Here is a 20140-nt window from a genome sequence, read left to right as displayed (position 1 = left end):
TTCATGTATTTTTCCCATGATTTGCACCCTAACAGAGCATTCCTCTTCCTTTGCATACCAAAACAGAACAATAAATATATACTTATATATAGGGATTTGCTAGGGTCCATCGCAAATGACATTTCGCAGATGGTCTGTTGCATGTCAGACCAGCACCTCGTGAATGAAGACAAAAGCCCATATATCGAATTATAAATGAAGAAAGCACAGTAGGACGAGAAGGCATGGTAATACAATGTGGGGATCCCCAGACGACTTCAATACTACTGTATCTTTCATATCATTTTCCAACTGCAATGTTTTAGCTTACAATTAGACCCAATAGACCAAGAGACCAGATCATCCGATCAATTTATAAATTGTTTTAACTGATCAAATCAATAGTCCTAATCATAACAGCGATGACCCCGCATGCCCAACATGGTTACAATTAGGTCTATTGATTTGATCGGTTGACACAATTTGTAGTTTTGGATTGAAAATTTAACCCTTATAAAAGTGAAGCTTTGTTACTCAGATCCTTAGTTTTTAATTCAGTACAGGAGTATAAATAATTGGTCTTTTCTTAAATTATTGTGTTCAACAAGACTAGTGACAGAAGAAGACGACTGGATTGTGGAAGTAATGAGAAGTGAAGGTCCTTAGGCGCGTCAATGGAAGTAAATGTGCAATTCACCACGAAGCGTGTAGCTGATGTGGAGTCTTGCTAGTTGAAGAATACAAGTCGTCTTTGATTGTACAAAGAAGCTCATGGCCTTTCGTACTAGAATTGCTAGGAAGCAAAAGTGGACTAAATATCCGCTATCAATTGCATGGTTGCAGACTAACCCGATTTCCACGGCAAAATTATAAGAGGAGTATCTTGTGGACTCTATCCCAATGTTTTGGTACAAAACCATTCGTATTCAATGCCTTATAGTTGATGGGAAACAAATTGAAAATTTCCAACATCAAATAGTCCTAATTATCCAATTTATATAGAGACTTTTGAATTGTTACCTTCTGTTCTTTCTAAAATGTTCAGTCATACAAATTAACCACAAGTAGGTCTTCATCGTTGTTCACATCTAAAATCGTCATTTAAGATAGCTTGCCTAGGGAATGATATTTTAATAATAGTGCTTGTGTCCTAGGTCAGTGTATATTTCCTTTTTTTAGAATACTTTATGTCCTTTTAAGGTGGAGATAGTGTTGGGTTAGTGTATGTAAGATTTTTATATCATTTAGGGTGGGCTCGTTTAGTACAATATATCTACAATGATTGCCTGTTATTAGGGCTGCAACTCGGGTCGGGCGGGTCGGGTTTTGGAGAACCCAACCCTACCGGAGAAATATCTCGGGTCGGGTTTTTTTTTCGGAAAACCCACGATTCCCAAACCCGGCCCTACTCTCGGGTCGGGTCGGATTTTTTCACGTTGACGCAATTTTTTAAGGAAAATTCTTGTTTGGCAAGGCAACTCAACTCATAGAAACAGAAATTACACTCACATTACACTTGAATCAAACAATGATGTAATTACACTCACATCACACTTGAATCAAACAATGCTGTAATCAAACAATGTTGTAATTACAATCAAACAATGCTGAATCAAACACTTGAATCAACTCAATTCATAGAAGCAGAAATTACACTCACATACAGTAACAGTGGGTGCGTGGGTTTTCACTTTTAACTTTTAACTAACAATAGAAAAAAATGTACATACTATAACTTATGTAACTCGAGTCGGGTCGGGTTGGGCACCTTCAAACCCGGCTTGACCTGAGATTCATGCGGGCTTTTGAATGCTCAACCCGGCTCGACCCGAAACCCATGAAACCTGAACCCAACCCAGGCTATTTTTGGGTCGGGTCGATGCGGGTCGGGTAAAACCTGGCTCGAGTTGCAGCCCTACCCGTTATAGAGAGCTCTATAAATCGGAGGGTTAGGATCATCCTATGGAGATGATTTATGCAGTGCATCCTATCTATGTTGTGGCCCAACAAATAAACGGTTCGGATCATTTTATGAAGTGGGCCCATAGTAATTTTTGAAAAATACTAAATTTCACATGCGCACAACATATAATCTTGGGAATTATTTAGATTTTCAAAGTGGAAAGAGATTCTTTTTTAGGGGCTTGGGATAGGGGAAGATGGTGGGCTTACCTAGTGTGAAATGGTGGGCCTCAACTCGATAACAGCTATTCTCTGCCACTTTGGAGCAAATTTCTGATTTTGTCCCTATCTCTTAGAGGGGTAATATGTGTCTCCATTATGAGTAGCGCTTATTTTCTTTTAGGGTGGGTGGTGTGAATTTGATTGGCGTGAGTTTTGGGCCATTTGAGGATAGTTCATTTTTTTGTGAGTTTGGGTCTAGCAAAGAAAAATAAAACATGGAGTTAGAAAATCATAAAGAAGTGAATGATTTAAAACTACAACGATTACTCTATCACTCTCGGTCCCAAGAGGCAAGTTGAGGAAGAGATAGAAAGAGCAATTGAGATAGGTGGGGTTTAAAATAAATACTTGATTTTAGCCTCAAGACTTAGCGTTTTAGAAGTTTTTTGGAGAAAGTTTGATAGTTATGGCCAGGTAACTTGGCACCTTTTCCATTAACAAATATGGCCAAAATAGTCCCAGAAATAGCAAGGCCAAATAGACTAGTCCCCACTAGATCGAGAACTTGAGTTGTCTAGAAATTTCTTCTTATTTTTTCGGTACGAAAAAAGACATGAGGAACCCTAAACTCAGGGGTTAGAAGGGCATGAAGAGAGGTTGCCAAATGGGGAAAAGGCATCAGGTGTTTTCCAAATCGGAATATACTAAATCCACTTGTTTGTCGTGTAGTATTTAAAGGGTTTAAAGAACTTTTTGAGAATCGTAATATCCTCTGAAATCCCTTTAAATACTACACGACAAACAAGTGGAGTGCTTGTTTATAGAAACACCTTGGCGCAGACATCATTTCCCTTTCATCAATGATACTACTAAAAACGAAAGCCTTTTTAAAGGAAAACAATTCCAGGAACTCCTTACAGAAGATACAGACGAAAGTTAAAATGACCCACAATTTGGTCTTAATTCCAAAATGAGACCTCGTTATGAATTTCTTTTCGACTAGTAGATTATTTGGGATTTTCTTTAAATTTTTTATGCCGGCAATGAGCCATGGAGAATCTTGTGTTCAATGAGAATAGTGACAGAAGAAGTAGATTAGATCATGTAAGTCAAGGTCCTTGTTAGGCGAGTCGATTGATTTTTCAAGACTGGAAACATGTATACAAAATACAAATGGGACTTTGACAGGCATGCCAAGAGTCAAATAAAGTGGGACCCCTTCATTTAAATGTGCAATTAACCATGAAACTTCTCGCTGGTGTGGAGTCTTGCTAGTTGAAGAATATAAGTCGTTTTTTTGAAGACTCTTATCACAATGGTTTGGAGAAGAGATCATAAAAAAGTGAATGATTTAAAATTACAACGATTACTCTTTATCACTATTGGTCGCAAGAGACAAGTTGATGAAGAGAAAGGAAGAGCAATTGAGACAGAGGTGGGGTTTTAAAATAGATACTTGATTTTAGCCTCAAGAGTGAGGGTTTTGGAAGTTTTTTTGGGAGAAAGTTTGACAGTTAATGCCGAAGTTACCTGGCAACTTGACACCTTTTCCATCAACAGATAATGGCCAAAGATAAAACGGTTTCTACACACAAGTGTGGATAACTTATCTACACACTAGCTTAAAATACAGTGGAGGGTATATTGTTTGGGTGATCCAAACCATTCATTTGATTGGCCCTCAATAGGGTGTCCACAAAAAATCAGCTCTATAGGATCATCCCAACCCTACAATTTGTGGAGGTAAAATGGACGTGTATAAAACCTTCAATTCACAAATCTGTTCATTTTTTGCCTCCACGGTTCGAAGGGTTAGGATGATCCTATGAAGCTGATTTTTTGGGCACACTCTATCTATGTGGGCCCATCAAATGAATGCTTTGGATCACCCAAACAATGTGGGCCCCCATTGTACATTAAGCTGGTGTGTAGATAACTTATCTACACTAGTGTGTAGAAACCGTTTTCTCATGGCGAAAAATAGTTAAAGAAATGGCAAAGGTCCCCACACTACAAATAATGGCCAAAGTAGTCTAAGAAGCGTCAAATGGTCCCACTATTCTTTTTTCAATGTACATCAATAACTTGATTTTAGTTGTCTAGGAATTTCTTCTTTATTTTCGGTAAGCAAAAAGATACGAGGAATGCTAGACTCTGGGCATCCTTGCAAAATCAGCTCAAAGGGGGGCCCATTGGCTGCCCTGCATCCTGTGCATTTAATACTGGGCGATGATATTCCCACCCCCCGCCCCTTAACATGATTTGAAGTAAAAAAGCATTAAAGTCGACCTTAATACTGCGGAGGAGGTGATATGTACTGCGGAGGAGGGTGAAAATATCGTCTCCCTTATTACTCTTTAAAAAGATGCACTTTGGTGACGTGCAACCATTGGGGGCGCCCTTGGGATTTGCTAGGTAATTTCCTAGAAAGCCCTAAATTTTTCAAGAGGGAACAACCACACATCTATCTACTATAAAAGCTGGGAGGAAAAGCCTAGGTTTTTTTGAATGTTTTTGAAAAATTGGTAGAATTAACACCTCACTTTTTTTGACTTTTTCTAACAAAGGCACTCATTCAACCCACATATTTTCAATCCTACCCCCTCCTTTATGCTTTTTAACAAAGGCACCCATTCAACCCACATATTTTCAATCCTACGCCCTCCCTTATTTTTTTTACATATTTTTTAAATAACTTTTTTTTTGCTCCATATACTCTTTTTTTGTCGTGTTGTGCATTTTTTTTTTATACAAAAATTTATTAGAAATTTTTGTATCATATACTTTTTTTTGTCGCCGCGTCGTGCATTTTTATTTCCCTTTCATCGCATGGACGGTTTGGATCAACCTATGATGTGGTCCGTACAGTTCTTTGTCGGCTCGTGTATCGCACGAGGTTTTTTACTAGTATATTATAAGGAGGAAGGGATGTTTCACTGTTCACGCCCATGTAGTAGCCCTCTCCTTCTGCCATGTTGGTATCCATTTCCTATGTGGCATCGACAAAATGAATTCTCTTCTTTAATAGACGTAATATCGCATATGAATACATTCCACTTAATGCAGAGCGTTCCATATTCTACAACCGTATACCACGGCACCTTCTTTGTTCTCTTTAGGGATTTTTGCTGATTAGTCCCTACATGGCAACATAATTGTTTAATAGTCTCTAAGAAAAGCATATTATCCAAGCAGTCCTACTTTTAGAAAATATTTGCTAAAAGGTCCCTAAAACTCACCTACTTCATTTTTCTCTATTAAAAAATTTAAAATGACAAATTTACCGCCCAACCCCTTTAATCCTTTTTAGACTATTTTGATTTCCCTTCCAATATTTTTGGAAAAAAAATTAGGAAATAACCGAAAATAATCTCTTCTAACATTCTCGTAAAAAATCCTTCAACAAAAAACATGTAGAAATTAAATAATTGAAAATCCCTATTAAAGAAAGTAAATAGGGTCGGTTGAGTTATATTTTCTTAACGAATAAATAAAGTAAGAAATTTTAGGAATATTCTTCGTTTCAAAATTTTCCAGGTAACTTGGTTGGATTGCAAGAAAATATTTCTGATGGAAATTTATTCCTAAGGAAATTCTTTTCATTCGATGATTTAAGAGAGTTAGGTTACCTTATATTTTTTACATGTAAGAAATAAGAAATTTTTTATATTTTTTCCTTTCCGATTTTTTTCGGAAAATATTGGAAGGGAAATCAAAATACACTAAAACAGATTAAAGGGTGGGCGTAAATCTGCCATTTTAAGATTTTTAATGGAGAAAATTGACGTATGTTACTTTGAGGGACCTTTTGACAAATATTTTCTAAAAGTAGGACTGCTTGGATAATATGCTTTTCTTAGGGACAATTAAGCAATTATTTTGATATGTAGGGACTTATCACCAAAAATCCCTTCTCTTTAGTAACCTTCCAAATGCAGGCAACAGGAACACAGAGTCGATCATATTTTCATATTACAGGCAAATGGGAAAGTATGCGGTTAGTTTAGGTGTAGTGAAAAGTGAAAACTGATGAGTACAAATAAATGATGTCCCACTGCCTTGTGTTAATAATGAGAGAGGAGTTTTAGCCATGGCTCTAAAACAGGAGAATGACTCGTTCCTTTCATAGTTGACTGACTCCATAGAAAGTTGGCTCAACCCAAATCACACTTCCAAATGGACTACCTGTATTGACTCCAGGGAGCAAGAAGATTCAGTAATTCCTTCAAATATGTAGCCAAATAAATAAGGAAATGATATATTCTCCCTTTTTTCTTATTTGGGACAGGTAGTCATAAATCCACTAGAGAACACAACTTGGCTCTGCAACTCGTAGGACTTCCTCTGCAATGCACTAATAGGAAGGGGTGTGGCAATATCAATTCCATGGTATGTGCTTTCAATTGATATTTCCACACCCCTTGTTTCCCTCGATATTAGAGAGTTGCCCAGGAAGGTTCCACCTAAACGTTGTGGAGCCAAGTTTTGTCCACCACTAGAGGGGGCTGTCCCAAGTAAGAAAGGGGGCGAATTTGAAATAACCAATTACTCCAAAAGCTTAAGCCATTCGAGAAGGCGTTATTTAATCTTTTATACTGTAAGAAAGGGGGGCGAATGTGAAACAAACCCCTCAAGTATGCCCCTCTTATTAGGGTTTGCTACAAGTGGCACATGTGGCCCCTCTTTTAGGTTGGTTTCCATGTGGAATTTTAATATCAAGGATTTTTTAACCTGGGCAATTGACAATTTACTCTGATACCAATTACTCCAAAAGCTTAAGTTGTTGGAGAAGGCATTATTTAATATTTTATAATTTAACCGCGAGTATATCACTTCCCCAAATAAATAGGAAATTATATCCCCACCTCCTTGTTATGATAACGGCACCTCAATTTTATTAACAACTCTTATAATTGGAATAATAAGTTGCAAGGCCTTTAGAAGCTAAATTCGGAAGTCTAAAGCAGAGAGTGAAGTGGCATTATTAAAAAAGGGAGTGGAGGCATCAGTTCACTTAAATTATATGGGAAGAAAATTAATTATGTGGTCACAAAAAGGGAGTGGGGATATCAAAATACTAGCATGTTTTGGCATTCTGTTTTTAAATATTTCTGATAGGCTTATCAAGAGCGTTTTTGAGAAACATGGCAATTAGTGTCATTAACAAAACATGGTAGTGGGGATATCAGGAAATTGCTTATACATACGCTTGATAGAGAAATAGACACAATACCCCCACATCCATTCAGAGATGAAGCAATACTTTGTTGTTTTCTTCATATGCTGCTTTTCCATGCTGCCTTACAACAAGGCAGAAGACACCCTCACTCCAAATCAATCGATTGGAGATGGGAATACCCTGATCTCTGCGGGCAACGTCTTTGAGCTGGGATTCTTCTCTCCGGACCAGAACAATGAACGTTGGTATGTGGGAATATGGCATTACAAACAAACTACGTACTACAGCCCGGACTCTGTCTGTTGGATTGCCGATAGAGAAAACCCAATTTTTTCTTCGTTCGGAGCTTTCACCCTCCAAAGTGACGGAAATCTTGTGGTTTTGAGTGAAAACAGCGTCACGGTGTGGTCAACAAATGTAGCAGTTGTATCGGGTACTAGTTCCACCATTGCAGTGCTTATGGATTCAGGAAATCTCGTCATTAGAGAAGGAAACTCAAGTGTGTCTGGAAGAATTTTATGGGAAAGCTTTGATCACCCATCCCATGCGATGTTACCTGGTATGAAGATAGGGAAGAATCTACGAACTGGAGAAATAAAAAAGCTCACATCGTGGAAAAGTAATGATGATCCGGCTCCTGGAAGATATGAATTCGGCATCGATCCTCAAGAATTGAACCAGTTCTTCATCTGGCAGGGGTCGATTGCAGTCCGGAGAGTCATATTTTGGAAGGGGATTTCGTTTGTTATTAATCTTGACTTAGAAGACCCGTTCATCGTCAGCAACAACGATGGGATTTATTTCAAATACTACTCCGTTCAGTGGCCTTGGGAGTTTATGGACTATTCGACACTTGTGATGGAAGCAAATGGCACACTCACTCTGAACAAGATACTTAACCCTCCCACCTTTGCTGAAAAAAAAGGATGCAGTGGATCCAATATATGCGGTGGGTTTGGGAGCTGTAACGAAAATAACTGGCCTCTGTGCAAGTGCTTGCCGGGCTACGAGCCGGTGTTACCTAAGCTTTGGGATTCAGGGGATTGGAGCAGCGGTTGCACCATAAAGACGCTGTACCGGTGTGACCAGGAAGATGGCTTCTTGGTTTTGAAGAGGATGAACGTTCCCAGTACTGAGGTTCTACATTACTCGACTGCAGAAGAGTGTAGAAATCTGTGCCTCGTGAACTGCGGTTGTAAGGCGTATGCTTTCACTGCGAGTGGTGGTGCCTGTCGAATTTTGGAGGCGGAATTAAGGGATGTCCGGGAAGAAGCTGAGGACTACGAAGCATGGGACCTGTACATACGGGTTGGAAAATCCCAACTACTAGGTAACACTCCTATTTCATGCTTTCCTCCTCTATCTTTCCAACATCATTATGCACTGAAACTTTAGTGGAAAGGAAACAGGCCAATTCGCCAAAAAAAAAAAAAAACGATTTTGCTAAGGACTTTCACACAAAAGCGATTTTGCAGATGGCTGTTCCTTATGCAACAACCCGCCCTGAAGGGAAAAAAAAAAACAGAAATGCCAGTAAATTATCTATATTCTCCGATTGGTGTTTTGATCTGTTCTAACTAAACTATGCAGTTAACCTGAACCAAAGCATCTAATTTTGTTTAGACATGAAGAGGCCTACTCTGATGCCATTAAAATTGGCCTTATTAGCAAAATAGATCATCTTATGTTAAACTTATTTGCAAATGTGACATTAAGACTGCTTTGGAAGACATTGACTATATGATTTCTATCACTATTACGAACATTATTTGAATACGATAATATTTAAGTTCAAAACCACTTTCATATAAGATAATAATAGTATACAGATCCGAAGAGGCCCTAAAGGGATTTTTATACCCATTCACAGCCAAGCCAATCGTGCTGGAAATGAGAATTCAGATACACATTTCGAAACAGTTATATAGGTACTATTGTGCATTCTCCTCTGTTTCCGGTTTCCGTATTCAATCATTTTTACCAATATTGCCTGAGACAGTTTCACGCAGTCGCGACTAACTGTGTTGCCCACAAATCAGGCTTCCACTCTACTCTGAAGGGCTGAAAGGCTGATATGTGGACAACAAATTTAGGCGCAATGGAGGTGAAACAACCTCATATTACATTCCAGAATAGCTTGGGTATATGCAAATTTGGGAAATTTGAGTATGATTAAGAAGTCAAGATGCTCAATTCGTGAGAAGAGTAAACTGTCTACAAAACTCTTGATTGCAATTTTCTGTACCATCTTTAATACTTTTTGACCAATAGCAAGGGCACCTGTGAATCTAGTATTTCTTCAAAGTATATTTTCCAATTACACAGCATGCCTTCTAGATCAATTCTGAAATTTCTACTTTTCTAATATTCTTAAAATTTTGCTCCTCTTGCAGAGAATTCGAGAAGGAGTTGCCAAAATTGTGGAATCAATATCATCCCCTATCCTTTAAGCACCAGTCCTGATTGTGGAGATCCTACCTACCACAGCTTCCAATGTGATATCAACACTGGCAAGCTTCGCTTCAATGAACTTGATGGTTCTTCTTATGTAGTTAGCAGCATCAACCCAGAAACCCGGAGATTCGTTATCCAACTGAATGACACTAGTATTTGCTGGAAACCGGGATTCCAAAGTAATGATATACATTTGAACGATAGCCTACCATTTCTCCTGACCAATAGTAGCACTGTTTTGTTGCTCAATTGTTCCACAACACCACCCTCACCAACCTTCAATTGCTTTTCTTCTAGTGTGTGCCGGAAGTACATAGAGGAAGCAACTTGTTTTGATGTGAGTAGGTGTTGCAGTTATGTTGCTGGATCTTCATGGAACACATCACATGTATTGGGAATTTCAAGCAATAACTGCATTACTTACACCAGCATCATTAGAGTGAATTTATCCCAACCTGCAAGCAGTTGGCAGCAAGGGGTCGAGATCGAATGGTCTCCTCCACTAGAGCCAAAATGTAATACCTCAAAGGACTGCGCAGCTTGGCCACATTCAAACTGTTTACCAAATAAGTCTGGAAAGAGAATTTGCATGTGCAATCCAAACTTTAGGTGGGATCGATTTGCTATAAATTGCACACCAGGTAAGTACCAACATGAAAAAGATCATTCAATGATTAGGTAGTTTTATCACTTCTGGTAAACCTATATGGATGATTCTAAGCCTTTGATGAACATATGGAGTTTAGCCAAAAACGGTTAAACCAGGATGTTCTTCCTAGCATGACTTTAGTATTAATGTTGGGAGAATTATGCCCTGTATCAATCTTTATTGCCTCGTCATAAAATAACCTTCTACACAAACGAAACGAGTAATAAGCCCCGTCCATGCCCCAATAAGCCCCATCTGATCTCAATTAGATGGTACAGATATTGGGCATGATTCAGAATCTTTCATTTGTGATATCGATTAGAATGTGATAACTAGCATTTAGTCTTATCGCCAGATCAATCATCTTTTAAATGATGACTAGATGAAATATGTTGTTTTTCTCTATGCAGAGGGTAGTGATAGTAAGAGGAAACGATCAACAGTGATAATCACAACAACAACTATTATAGGGATTCTTTTGATGATACTAGCCTGTTGTTTTTGGAGGATGAGAAAAGGTATTTGATAAAATTGTGAGATGAGTATATCTCAAACATGTATAACTCAAGACTTCTAACATCTTGTTCTTAAATAGGAAATGGGGAATTTTTTTTGGAAACACCTTTATTTCCACTTGCCGAAGACAACATACATAAGAACGGTATAGAAATACCTTCTTTTGAATTTGAAAGCATAGCAAATGCTACAGAGAACTTCTCAGATGCAAATAAACTTGGACAAGGGGGGTTTGGTCCTGTATACAAGGTAACCTTGCATTTCTTGAACCTTATTATTTCCATAAACCCCTCTCCTTTACGGACTGATCCAATCCATATGGTTAGGTGTGAAAATTCAGCTGGTTATTAAGCTTATTACCATGCTTTTTCCTTGGACAACTTAGGGTTTTTTCTGATTCATTTTTTAGCTAAGGATTGGCCTGGACCAAAAAAATAACTACTGCCCTCATGTATTTGGTATTGGATCTATGGAGCCTGGTTTGCAACCGTTCACAACATGATTGCATAATCCTAACCCTTAAATATATTTTCCTGCACTTGATGAAAAGACGTATATAATTACAGGGTAAGTTATCCGGAGGACAAGAAATAGCTGTCAAAAGACTTTCAAGGAGTTCTGGACAGGGCCTAGAGGAATTCAAGAATGAGGTTACATTAATTGCCAAACTTCAGCACAAAAATCTCGTTCGGCTTATAGGCTATTGCATTGCGGGAGATGAAAAGATGGTACTGTATGAATACATGCCTAACAAAAGCTTGAATTACTTTCTCTTCGGTGTGTTCCTTTACCTGGAAAAGTTTGCATTATTACTACATGTTCATATTTAGCAAGACCACTCTTGACTTTTTGAATTTCGCTTGAAATACTCGACAGATAATAATAGACGTGGGTTGTTAGATTGGGACAAACGATTCGACATCATTATGGGAATTGCTCGTGGAGTTCTCTATCTTCATCAAGATTCTAGATTGAGAATTATTCATAGAGATCTGAAAACCAGCAACATTCTTCTAGATGAGGAGATGAACCCCAAAATTTCTGACTTTGGGATGGCGAGGATCTTTGGAAATAATCAAACTCAAGAAAATACCAATAGAGTGGTCGGAACATAGTAAGCATTGCATACTTAATCTACCCATAGAAACATATAACTGTTTCAATCATATAAGATTTCTAGAATATATAAATTGTGTAACAGTTGCAACTAATCTAATATCGAAGGGCCTAACTTTTTTTTTTTTTTTAAATGTTGGAATGCAGTGGCTATATGTCTCCTGAATATGCCTCCCATGGCCTTTTCTCAGTGAAATCCGATGTCTTTAGCTTCGGGGTGATTTTACTTGAAATTATCAGCGGAATGAAGAACACAAGTTTTTATCATTCCGAGAACACTTTAACCCTTATTGGACATGTAAGTCTTTTAACTATTGTATATACAAATCCTCTTGCGATTGTATGATCTTATCGTATATCAACAAAGTTGAAAGTGATTTCAGGCATGGAAAATCTGGAAGGAAGACAAGGGGTTGGATTTGGTGGATCCGTCGTTAAGAGAGGCATGCAATGCAAATGAGGTGATGAAGTGTATTCACGTTGGACTTTTGTGTGTGCAAGAGGATCCAAGAGATAGACCAACCATGTCTTCGGTTGTTCTTATGCTGGCTAGTGAATATACAAATCTTCCCATACCTAAAAATCCTGCTTTCTTTATAAGAAACATCTCCGATCCAACTTCTTCTGAGAAGCCTGAAGCAAGTTCTCAAAATGTTGTAACAATGTCTACAGTAGAAGCTCGATAGTGATTAGGGTTTTAATAGCATCATACTTCAAATGCTAATCATCCTCCTTCCCCTCAATATCAAGGAAAATGATACTAGAGATGGTGAAGATATGGAATTATTATTGTAGCCCAAACTGCATGTGATCGTTATCTTTCTATTCTTAAACTATTTGTATGTGATTTTGATGTATTCTGTCTTATTAGGAGTTATATTTTTGGAAGAAATGATAATCTAACCTTTTTTTTATCCTACAAAAAGATAATTTGAGCCAACATTTTCAATTTTTTCTTAGAAGGCCCTTCAATTTATGTACATTAAAAAGATAATCACACCATTTCCCTCTAAGTTGTGTGAGGAAAAAGTTTTCCAAAGAAAATAATTTTCATGAGAAATGCTTTTCTTGCAATCCAAACAGGAACTAAAATGAAATAATTATTAAAAAAAAATCTGCAATAAAACCTTCATATAGAGAAAGAGGAAGAAGCCTCTTCGCGGTAGAGGATTCTATACCGGGCAATCAATCTTTGATTTTCTGGGCACAACCTATCTACTTGGGTGCGCAAGAAATGAATGGTTTAGATCACCCAAAAAATAATGTGTGGGCCCCACTTTATTTTTGGGTTGCACATGCATGCACGACCGTCCTCTGTACAATTTCACGCAACAAAATCAGACGCATATTACCTAATCTCTGTAACAAAATCAGAAGCTTCTCTAAGGAAAAAGTGTCATCTCTTCTCCATTCCCTCGCTTGGAAACCAGGTACTCTAAACCCTAACCGTAGTACTTCAATTCCGTCAAAATGCGATTGACTATACTAAAAAAATTGCGTTCAATTGGTTTGCAATGAAATTCTGATGCGGTCGATTGTTTTAATTCAGATCGGAAACTTTTTCTTGTTAGGTTTTTACTCTTCTTTTGCATGATCAGAGCTGAGAAATTTGAGAAATTTTAGGGTGTCCCGTGGATTTTGGTCTGATGTTGGTGCTCTGTAGATGTTGAGGACTGGGTTTTGATCAATTTTATTCTTCGGCATGGGAAGGAGTGCAGGATAGATGAAATGCCAACAGGCCAACGGATTGTCTAAACAACCAATTCAAAAGACTTTAGCAAACGCCTGTTTGAGATATAAGGAATTAAAGATAAAAGCTTACCTTGGAAGATGAATCCATTGCTCTTTGATCCGAACGGGTAATCTACAACTAGGAAAAGAAAATGACAGCACGGAAAAGTAAATTCAAGAAGATAAATGCTTAGACGTGTTTTGATTTGGTTCTAGGATCACTTCTTTGGAGACAGACGTCTCTTTTTATAACTTTCTTTAGGTAGCCGCCCCCCATTACCCCATGTTCTCAAGGAGGGAATTTCCAAATAACCACTGAATCCAAAAATGGGTGTAAACAATCGTTTTTTTTTATGGTTCCGGTTTCTTAGAAGTGAAACTCGCCTTTCGTGCTTCATTCTCTTGAAGGTGTGGATCTTTCAGACCTGAATTTTCTATTTTCCTTTTACTTTTTAAATTTCATCTTATGAATCTTTTAATCTGTTTTGGTAACTCGCGAGTGATTTTATACATTCCAAATGTTTTTAAGGTTGTTGTTTTCCTTTTTTTTATTAATGAAGTTCTCAGCAGAACTTTCTTGAATAGTTCTTTTCTTTGAAAAGCTTCCGATTGTTTCTCTCACAAAAAGGGTATCTAATTTTCAGTACTCAGTACCAGTTTCCTTTGTACTTTGTTTCCCTCTAGAGAAAGGGTTTGCAATTTCAAATAATCAGTACCGGTTTCCTTATTTGCTTACAAAAGTTCCATCTGTTCATAAAGTGAGATTGCTCTCTTCACACAGGGAATTTACTTCTACGGGTAATTGCCGATGACCCTTTCCACCCTTTCAAGGACCAATCATGATCAATTCAGAGGAGATCTTATTGCTGGACTAATTGCTAGACTAATCATTGCCAGTCTCTATATTCCGTAGGTAGATAATTAAAGAACCAAATTATCTCTATTTCTTAACAAGCTTAATAAATTCTCTAATGTGAGATTTGGTGTGTGAAATAGGACATTTGATCTGCAAACCTTGCAGATTTGAATCCCTAATATGGTCTATGTAAGTCCCATATTCAAGGCACTAGGAAACATATTCTACATTTAAATCTATGTCTCTTGGAATTGTGTCACTAATGAAAATTATTTTACAGAAGAAACAACCTTCAGAACACTAATAATTTACGAGAACAAATTTGTAAAATATGAGTTTCTTGGAAATGGCATCTAAAATTAAATTTTTAGTATAATTTGTTAGCCTCTGTGAAATTTAATATCATTATGGTTAAGTACTTAATTGCAAGTTGAAAGACTTAGTACTTAATATGATTTCCTTTTACCTTGTTATTTTGGGGCTAATGTAATACGGGTGTTCGATAACATCGATGGTTTTTGGGACGCCTCTTCCCTCTTTATGTAACTACTTTGGGTTTTATAAATGTTACTTGAAAGACTTAGTTAATTGCACTCTATGTAAATGTTAATTGAAAGACTTTGTTTTAAATTTTTTATAAGCAGTAATATTACTTGTTCTCGATCAATATCTTTGCTCTGTATATGATGGTAGTTTTCTTTCCCTTTAGTTCATTTATTTTGAATTCTTTATACGCAGAAAGATTACTTGATATCATTCAATATCTTCTTGCATTCTTTGGGTGCAGTATTTACAATGTTCATTGCTATAACCTTCCATTTATTTTTGGGGCTACTTGGATTCTTTGGAGGATTTTCATTTGCCCCAGCAACATACATTGTCAGCCACAGTGCCTTATCTTCTTAGTTAGAAGAACCCAAGTCGTCTTCTCCATGTTAATAACAATATAAAAAAAAATAGAATGTTGCTATAGTTATTACTAGTCCCAGTCGAGTAGTTATGGAATCTCAAGGATGAAAGACACCCCGTCACACATAATACGGTTAGCCTTTCCAGTACACACTGCACTAATATCGGACTGTTAAATTTTTCTCCTCACAGCTCCCTTGCATTATGTGGCTTGCTCTCAAAATTGTGTTGAAATATGTTTTTTTTCCTTTTGGACACACTCTCGGTGGCCATCAGATATGCATGTGGTACGCTATAAATCAAGGTGATTGATATGTTTTTCTATAATCCAAATACCATCCACAATGATAGACTGTCTTCTAGCCCACATTGTCAACATACACAACATTCTTGCCACCATCAGCTAGCCCTGACACTTTCAACTCTCTCTCTCTCTCTCTCTCTCTCTCTGAATGGTGGCGGCTATTACGAAAAAGGAGAAATAACCCTGCGACCAAGATGGTCAAGACAAATGAGAAGAGTGAAAGTTAAGAGACTTTAAATCTCTTTTTGCAATAGGTTTTTGATAAATCACACAAAGCAGTTCAGATCATAGATTCCCTAGCCCCCCTTTTTAAGTAAAAGGGAGTTGTCCTACTCCGAGCATTTAAATTGAAAATTTGGCTTCACATTTCACGTTTTCTCATTCTTAGGTTGCCAAACACCTCCTTGCTCCATTTATGAAGTCCCTCCAGTAGAACATTTAGTTTTCTAAATAATCTTACTCCTAGGAGCCCTCAAAATAAGTTGTTAAAGGGCCATTGCTTTATAATAAATCCATCAAAAGTATGGATAGTATGCTTGCCATATTAAAATGTTGCATATACATGGAATGGAGCCATGAGAAGTTGTCAGCTGTTTTTGGATACTAATTTGGAACTCAGTCTGTACCATACTTTTGGAACTCCTTAGGCTCTACCACCATATCACATTTCGAACTTTCTCATTTGAAACAAGTTCAACATGGTTTAGGCCTTTCAGCTGTTTTTTAGACAGGTTTTCATAATTATGTTTCAAAAAAACATAGTTTTGGAACTCCTTAGGCTCTACCATATCACATTTCAGACTTTCTCATTTGAAACAAGTTCGACATGGTTTAGGCCTTTCGGCTGTTTTTCAGACAGGTTTTCATAATTATGTTTCATAAAAAATATAGTGAGCATTTTCACATATGTTGGTGTAAATTTTTAGAGACCAGCTTTTATCACGTTTTAGTGCTGTTTGTTTCTTTTTTAATATTTATTTCCTCTGTTTTAGTCCAGGGAGACTCCAGATTCCATAAATTTGAAGTGTAAATGGGTTAAACTCTCTTAAATAAAAATTTAAAAGGACATTTTGATATGAGGAATGCTAAACTCACAGGAGCCCTTGCAAAAAAAGGGTAGAAGGGCTCTCCCATTGGTCAATTTCCATTTATGATGGAATAAAATTACAATCATAACTGTCATAAATGGAAATTGAGGGAGAGCCCTTCTACCCTATTTTTGCAAGGGCTCCTGTGAGTCTAGCATTCCTCTTTTGATATATTTTTCATTTCTTTGACAATTTTAATGAGTGAGACCTTAGTCAATAAGATCCAACGTATTTATATATTAATTGCTATAAATTTTTATCATTTAGTAGAAGATTCTATGAGATATCTAGGTATGAAGAAATAAGAATTGCAGGGCAAAAGTATTATTGACCATTATAGTTCTCAATTGATAATAAATTTGATGAATTGGTACGTGGTACTTTCCAATTTGGATATTATACTTAAGCAGGCTAAATGATTTGTTGTGCATAATGATTTTAGTAATTTCTGGATTAGATCATTTCATTTAATTCAATCATAAATTGATGTCAGTATTTTATGAGTCTTTGTATTCTGTATGGACGTGAAGTCCAGTCTTTTCAAAACGTATTCTTTGATTGTATGGAGAGAGAGAGAGAGAGAGAGAGAGAGAGAGAGAGAGAGAGAGAGAGAGAGAGAGAGAGAGAGAGAGAGAGAGAGAGAGAGAGAGAGAGAGAGAGGATTTGTTTCTGAAGTTCTCTGCCATGAGTATGTTGTTTATCTCTATTTGGGCATTTGCTTTATGCTATTTTCATTTCCTGCTTTTCTTGTTTTGTAGAAAGCTTTGTCTTTGTGGTTCTTGTTCTGCTCCTGTACTTTTTTTTGCTCAGTGGAGTTTTTTACTTGTTTTATGTTTGTTTTTGGATTTGATAGATGGATATGGTATGGACCTTGGGAGCAAAGCAAGGGTAACATTCTTTTTCTTTCTTATCTCTTTCTCGGAGTTTCTTTTCTCTTCACCCCCTCCCTCTCTGATTGATGATCTATATTTTCGATGGATTCAGTTTATGGTTCTCTGTATCTTTTCTTTACTTTTATCTGAACAGACACTTCCATGGCCTGTTAGGGATCTCCACAAGATTCCGAAGTGGAACTACAATGGTTCAACCATGGGTCAGTTCATGAAGTGATTTTGTATTAAGTTCTCTTCTCCCTTTTTTCTAAGGACTTGCACCCCACAAAGACCTCCAGTCACAAGTCCTCTTCGCCTCTGTTTTTAGTATCCAGTGAAAGGGGTATTCAGTTGATAAAAGCTCATTCTTCTACAATAAAGTTTCGGTCAAAATGGAAAGTCCGGAATGACAAGATTCTGAGAATTCGGAGTGCAATTCTCTAAGGACATGATTGCTGGTCCCAGACCATGCTGGGTTTGTGACTAAAAAGTCGCACCTCTGAGAATAGTAGTCACCACACCCAGAGTGATTACACTAACTTATCCCTTCTCACTCATGATTACCTATCTTGATTGCCAAAACAATGGTGTTGAGACTGGATTTTCCAGGAAGGGGACGGTGCCTAACACCTTCCCTCACTGTAATCAGGCGACGAGCCCAACTAATGGGAATGTGGGCCATGCCATAGTCATCCATGGGTCCTAGGCCCTAACCTAGGTGCCAATTCTTGTCGATCCCCATCGGATGTCTATTTGTGTGGAAAAGAAGTGCAAGTCATTTTCCGATCCTCGGATTTGTAGGTGGATTACACCAGAATAATATGCAATGAAAGAAATTCGCCAAATAATGAAGCTAGAAGCACGCCCAAGAAGTAAGGCCGGTCCCACAAATATTGCAGTTACATATATAACCTATATATTATTAAAAAATGAACAAAGGATTTCATGAAGGCAAAAATTAGGGTATGCAAATCTGATTTGCCAGAATAATACCTATATATTCTGATTCTTTTATTTTGGTTCTCAACTTTGTAACTAATTAGGAATAATATCAGTCTCTGTTTTTCACTTGCCTGCTTTAATGAACTTTCGATGCTCATTTAGTTTGTTAATCTGAGGGTCATTTTTATGACTAATTTTTCAAATCTTTTAGGCTCAGAAGATCGTTTCTCTCAGCAAGCTGAGGTGCTCAAGGACAAACTGCTAGATGGCCTACTAGAAATAGTATTGGCGCCGTTGTTTGATCGATCACGGCCATAGTTGAATAACGGCTATGTTTGATGAAAGATCCTGTCTGCCATCAGGTATCAATCAATCTTATATCACAAAGCACCTCCTAATAGACCTTCTTCCCTCATAGACCTTCTTCCGATCTCTTGGAGAGGCTGCAAAGGCATGGATGTATTCCCAAACAATGTGGACCAAACACTGTTGTTATGCAGATTGTGCTGCTGTTAGAAGATTCTCAGAGGTGCTATGCTTTGGGAAATATAAGAAACTTTCTTCCTAAACTTGTATTTTCACATTAACTTTAAATTAGTTACACTTTAGATGTAATAGATAACATTTTAAAGAAATGATTTTTGATGATTATTTTAAATTCATATCAGTTCTTTTATCTCTTATGATGATATTATGATATTCCCATGTAGTGAAGATTCTCTTATATTGAATGAAGTAGATGTAACAGGATATCTAGACTTTGATAACGCAAAGGTTAGTATTTTCCCCCTTCTTCATTACCCTCCGGGTATTCATTTAGTAAAATATAATCCACGGCTAAATAGCTACTCTTAAAATTATTCAAATTTAGCTCAACTCAACTCAACTAAGCCTTTGTCCCAAACTAGTTGGGGTCGGCTAATGAATCCTTTAGAAAATTTGCTAAATAGCTACTCTTAAAATTATTCAAATTTAGCTATACTCAACTCAACTCAACTGAGCCTTTGTCCCAAACTAGTTGGGGCCGGCTAATGAATCCTTTAGAAAATTTTCATGAAGAAGGTGAAAGAATCTAACTCGGCTCAATGTGACTAAGTCTAAAACCTGATACTAGTTGGGTTTGTCTACATGGATCAGTTTCTTCCATTCTCTCCTATCCAAGGTCATGTTCTCTATTATGTTCCTACCCATCAAGTCTTTCCCCACTGTTTCTACCCAAGTTATTTTCGGTCTGCCCCTACCTCTTTTTACTCCATCAACTCGGCACGAGTCATTTCTTCTTACCGGAGCATCCAAAGGCCTACGTTGGATATGCCCAAAGCATCTTAAGCGGTGCTCTCTCATCTTCTCCTCAATTGGTGCCACCCCCACCTTTTTACGGATGTCTTCATTTCTAATTCTATCTAATCTTGTGTGGCCGC

At 37.4% G+C, this 20140-nt stretch overlaps 1 protein-coding gene across 4 annotated transcripts; it reads left to right on the top strand.

The window, feature by feature from the left end:
* The first annotated feature begins 7328 nt into the window (after window positions 1–7328).
* LOC143884492 (G-type lectin S-receptor-like serine/threonine-protein kinase At4g27290) lies at window positions 7329–19400 on the top strand. 4 transcript variants are annotated; one of them, XM_077388113.1, is made up of 9 exons: window positions 7329–8612; window positions 9676–10377; window positions 10796–10903; window positions 10981–11150; window positions 11468–11678; window positions 11778–12015; window positions 12165–12315; window positions 12401–12478; window positions 18931–19400. In XM_077388113.1, exons 1-9 carry the CDS (start codon window positions 7355–7357, stop codon window positions 18982–18984), a joined length of 2970 nt encoding a protein of 989 aa, XP_077244228.1. In that variant the 5' UTR covers window positions 7329–7354; the 3' UTR covers window positions 18985–19400. The 4 variants fall into 4 exon arrangements, with proteins under 4 accessions (XP_077244228.1, XP_077244227.1, XP_077244229.1 ...); XM_077388112.1 differs by lacking the exon at window positions 18931–19400 and adding an exon at window positions 14812–16932 and having other exon boundaries at window positions 12401–12655; XM_077388114.1 differs by lacking the exon at window positions 18931–19400 and having other exon boundaries at window positions 9676–9915; window positions 12401–12872.
* The last annotated feature ends 740 nt before the right edge of the window (window positions 19401–20140 follow it).

This window comes from Tasmannia lanceolata, unplaced genomic scaffold (genome assembly GCF_043159265.1).
Source record: "Tasmannia lanceolata isolate RefF3 unplaced genomic scaffold, GAP_Taslan_0.1 ptg000008l, whole genome shotgun sequence".
In the NCBI taxonomy this organism is placed as follows: domain Eukaryota; kingdom Viridiplantae; phylum Streptophyta; class Magnoliopsida; order Canellales; family Winteraceae; genus Tasmannia; species Tasmannia lanceolata.
The sequence above is the reverse complement of the archived record's forward strand: the minus strand, read 5'-3'. Positions and strand labels throughout refer to the sequence as shown.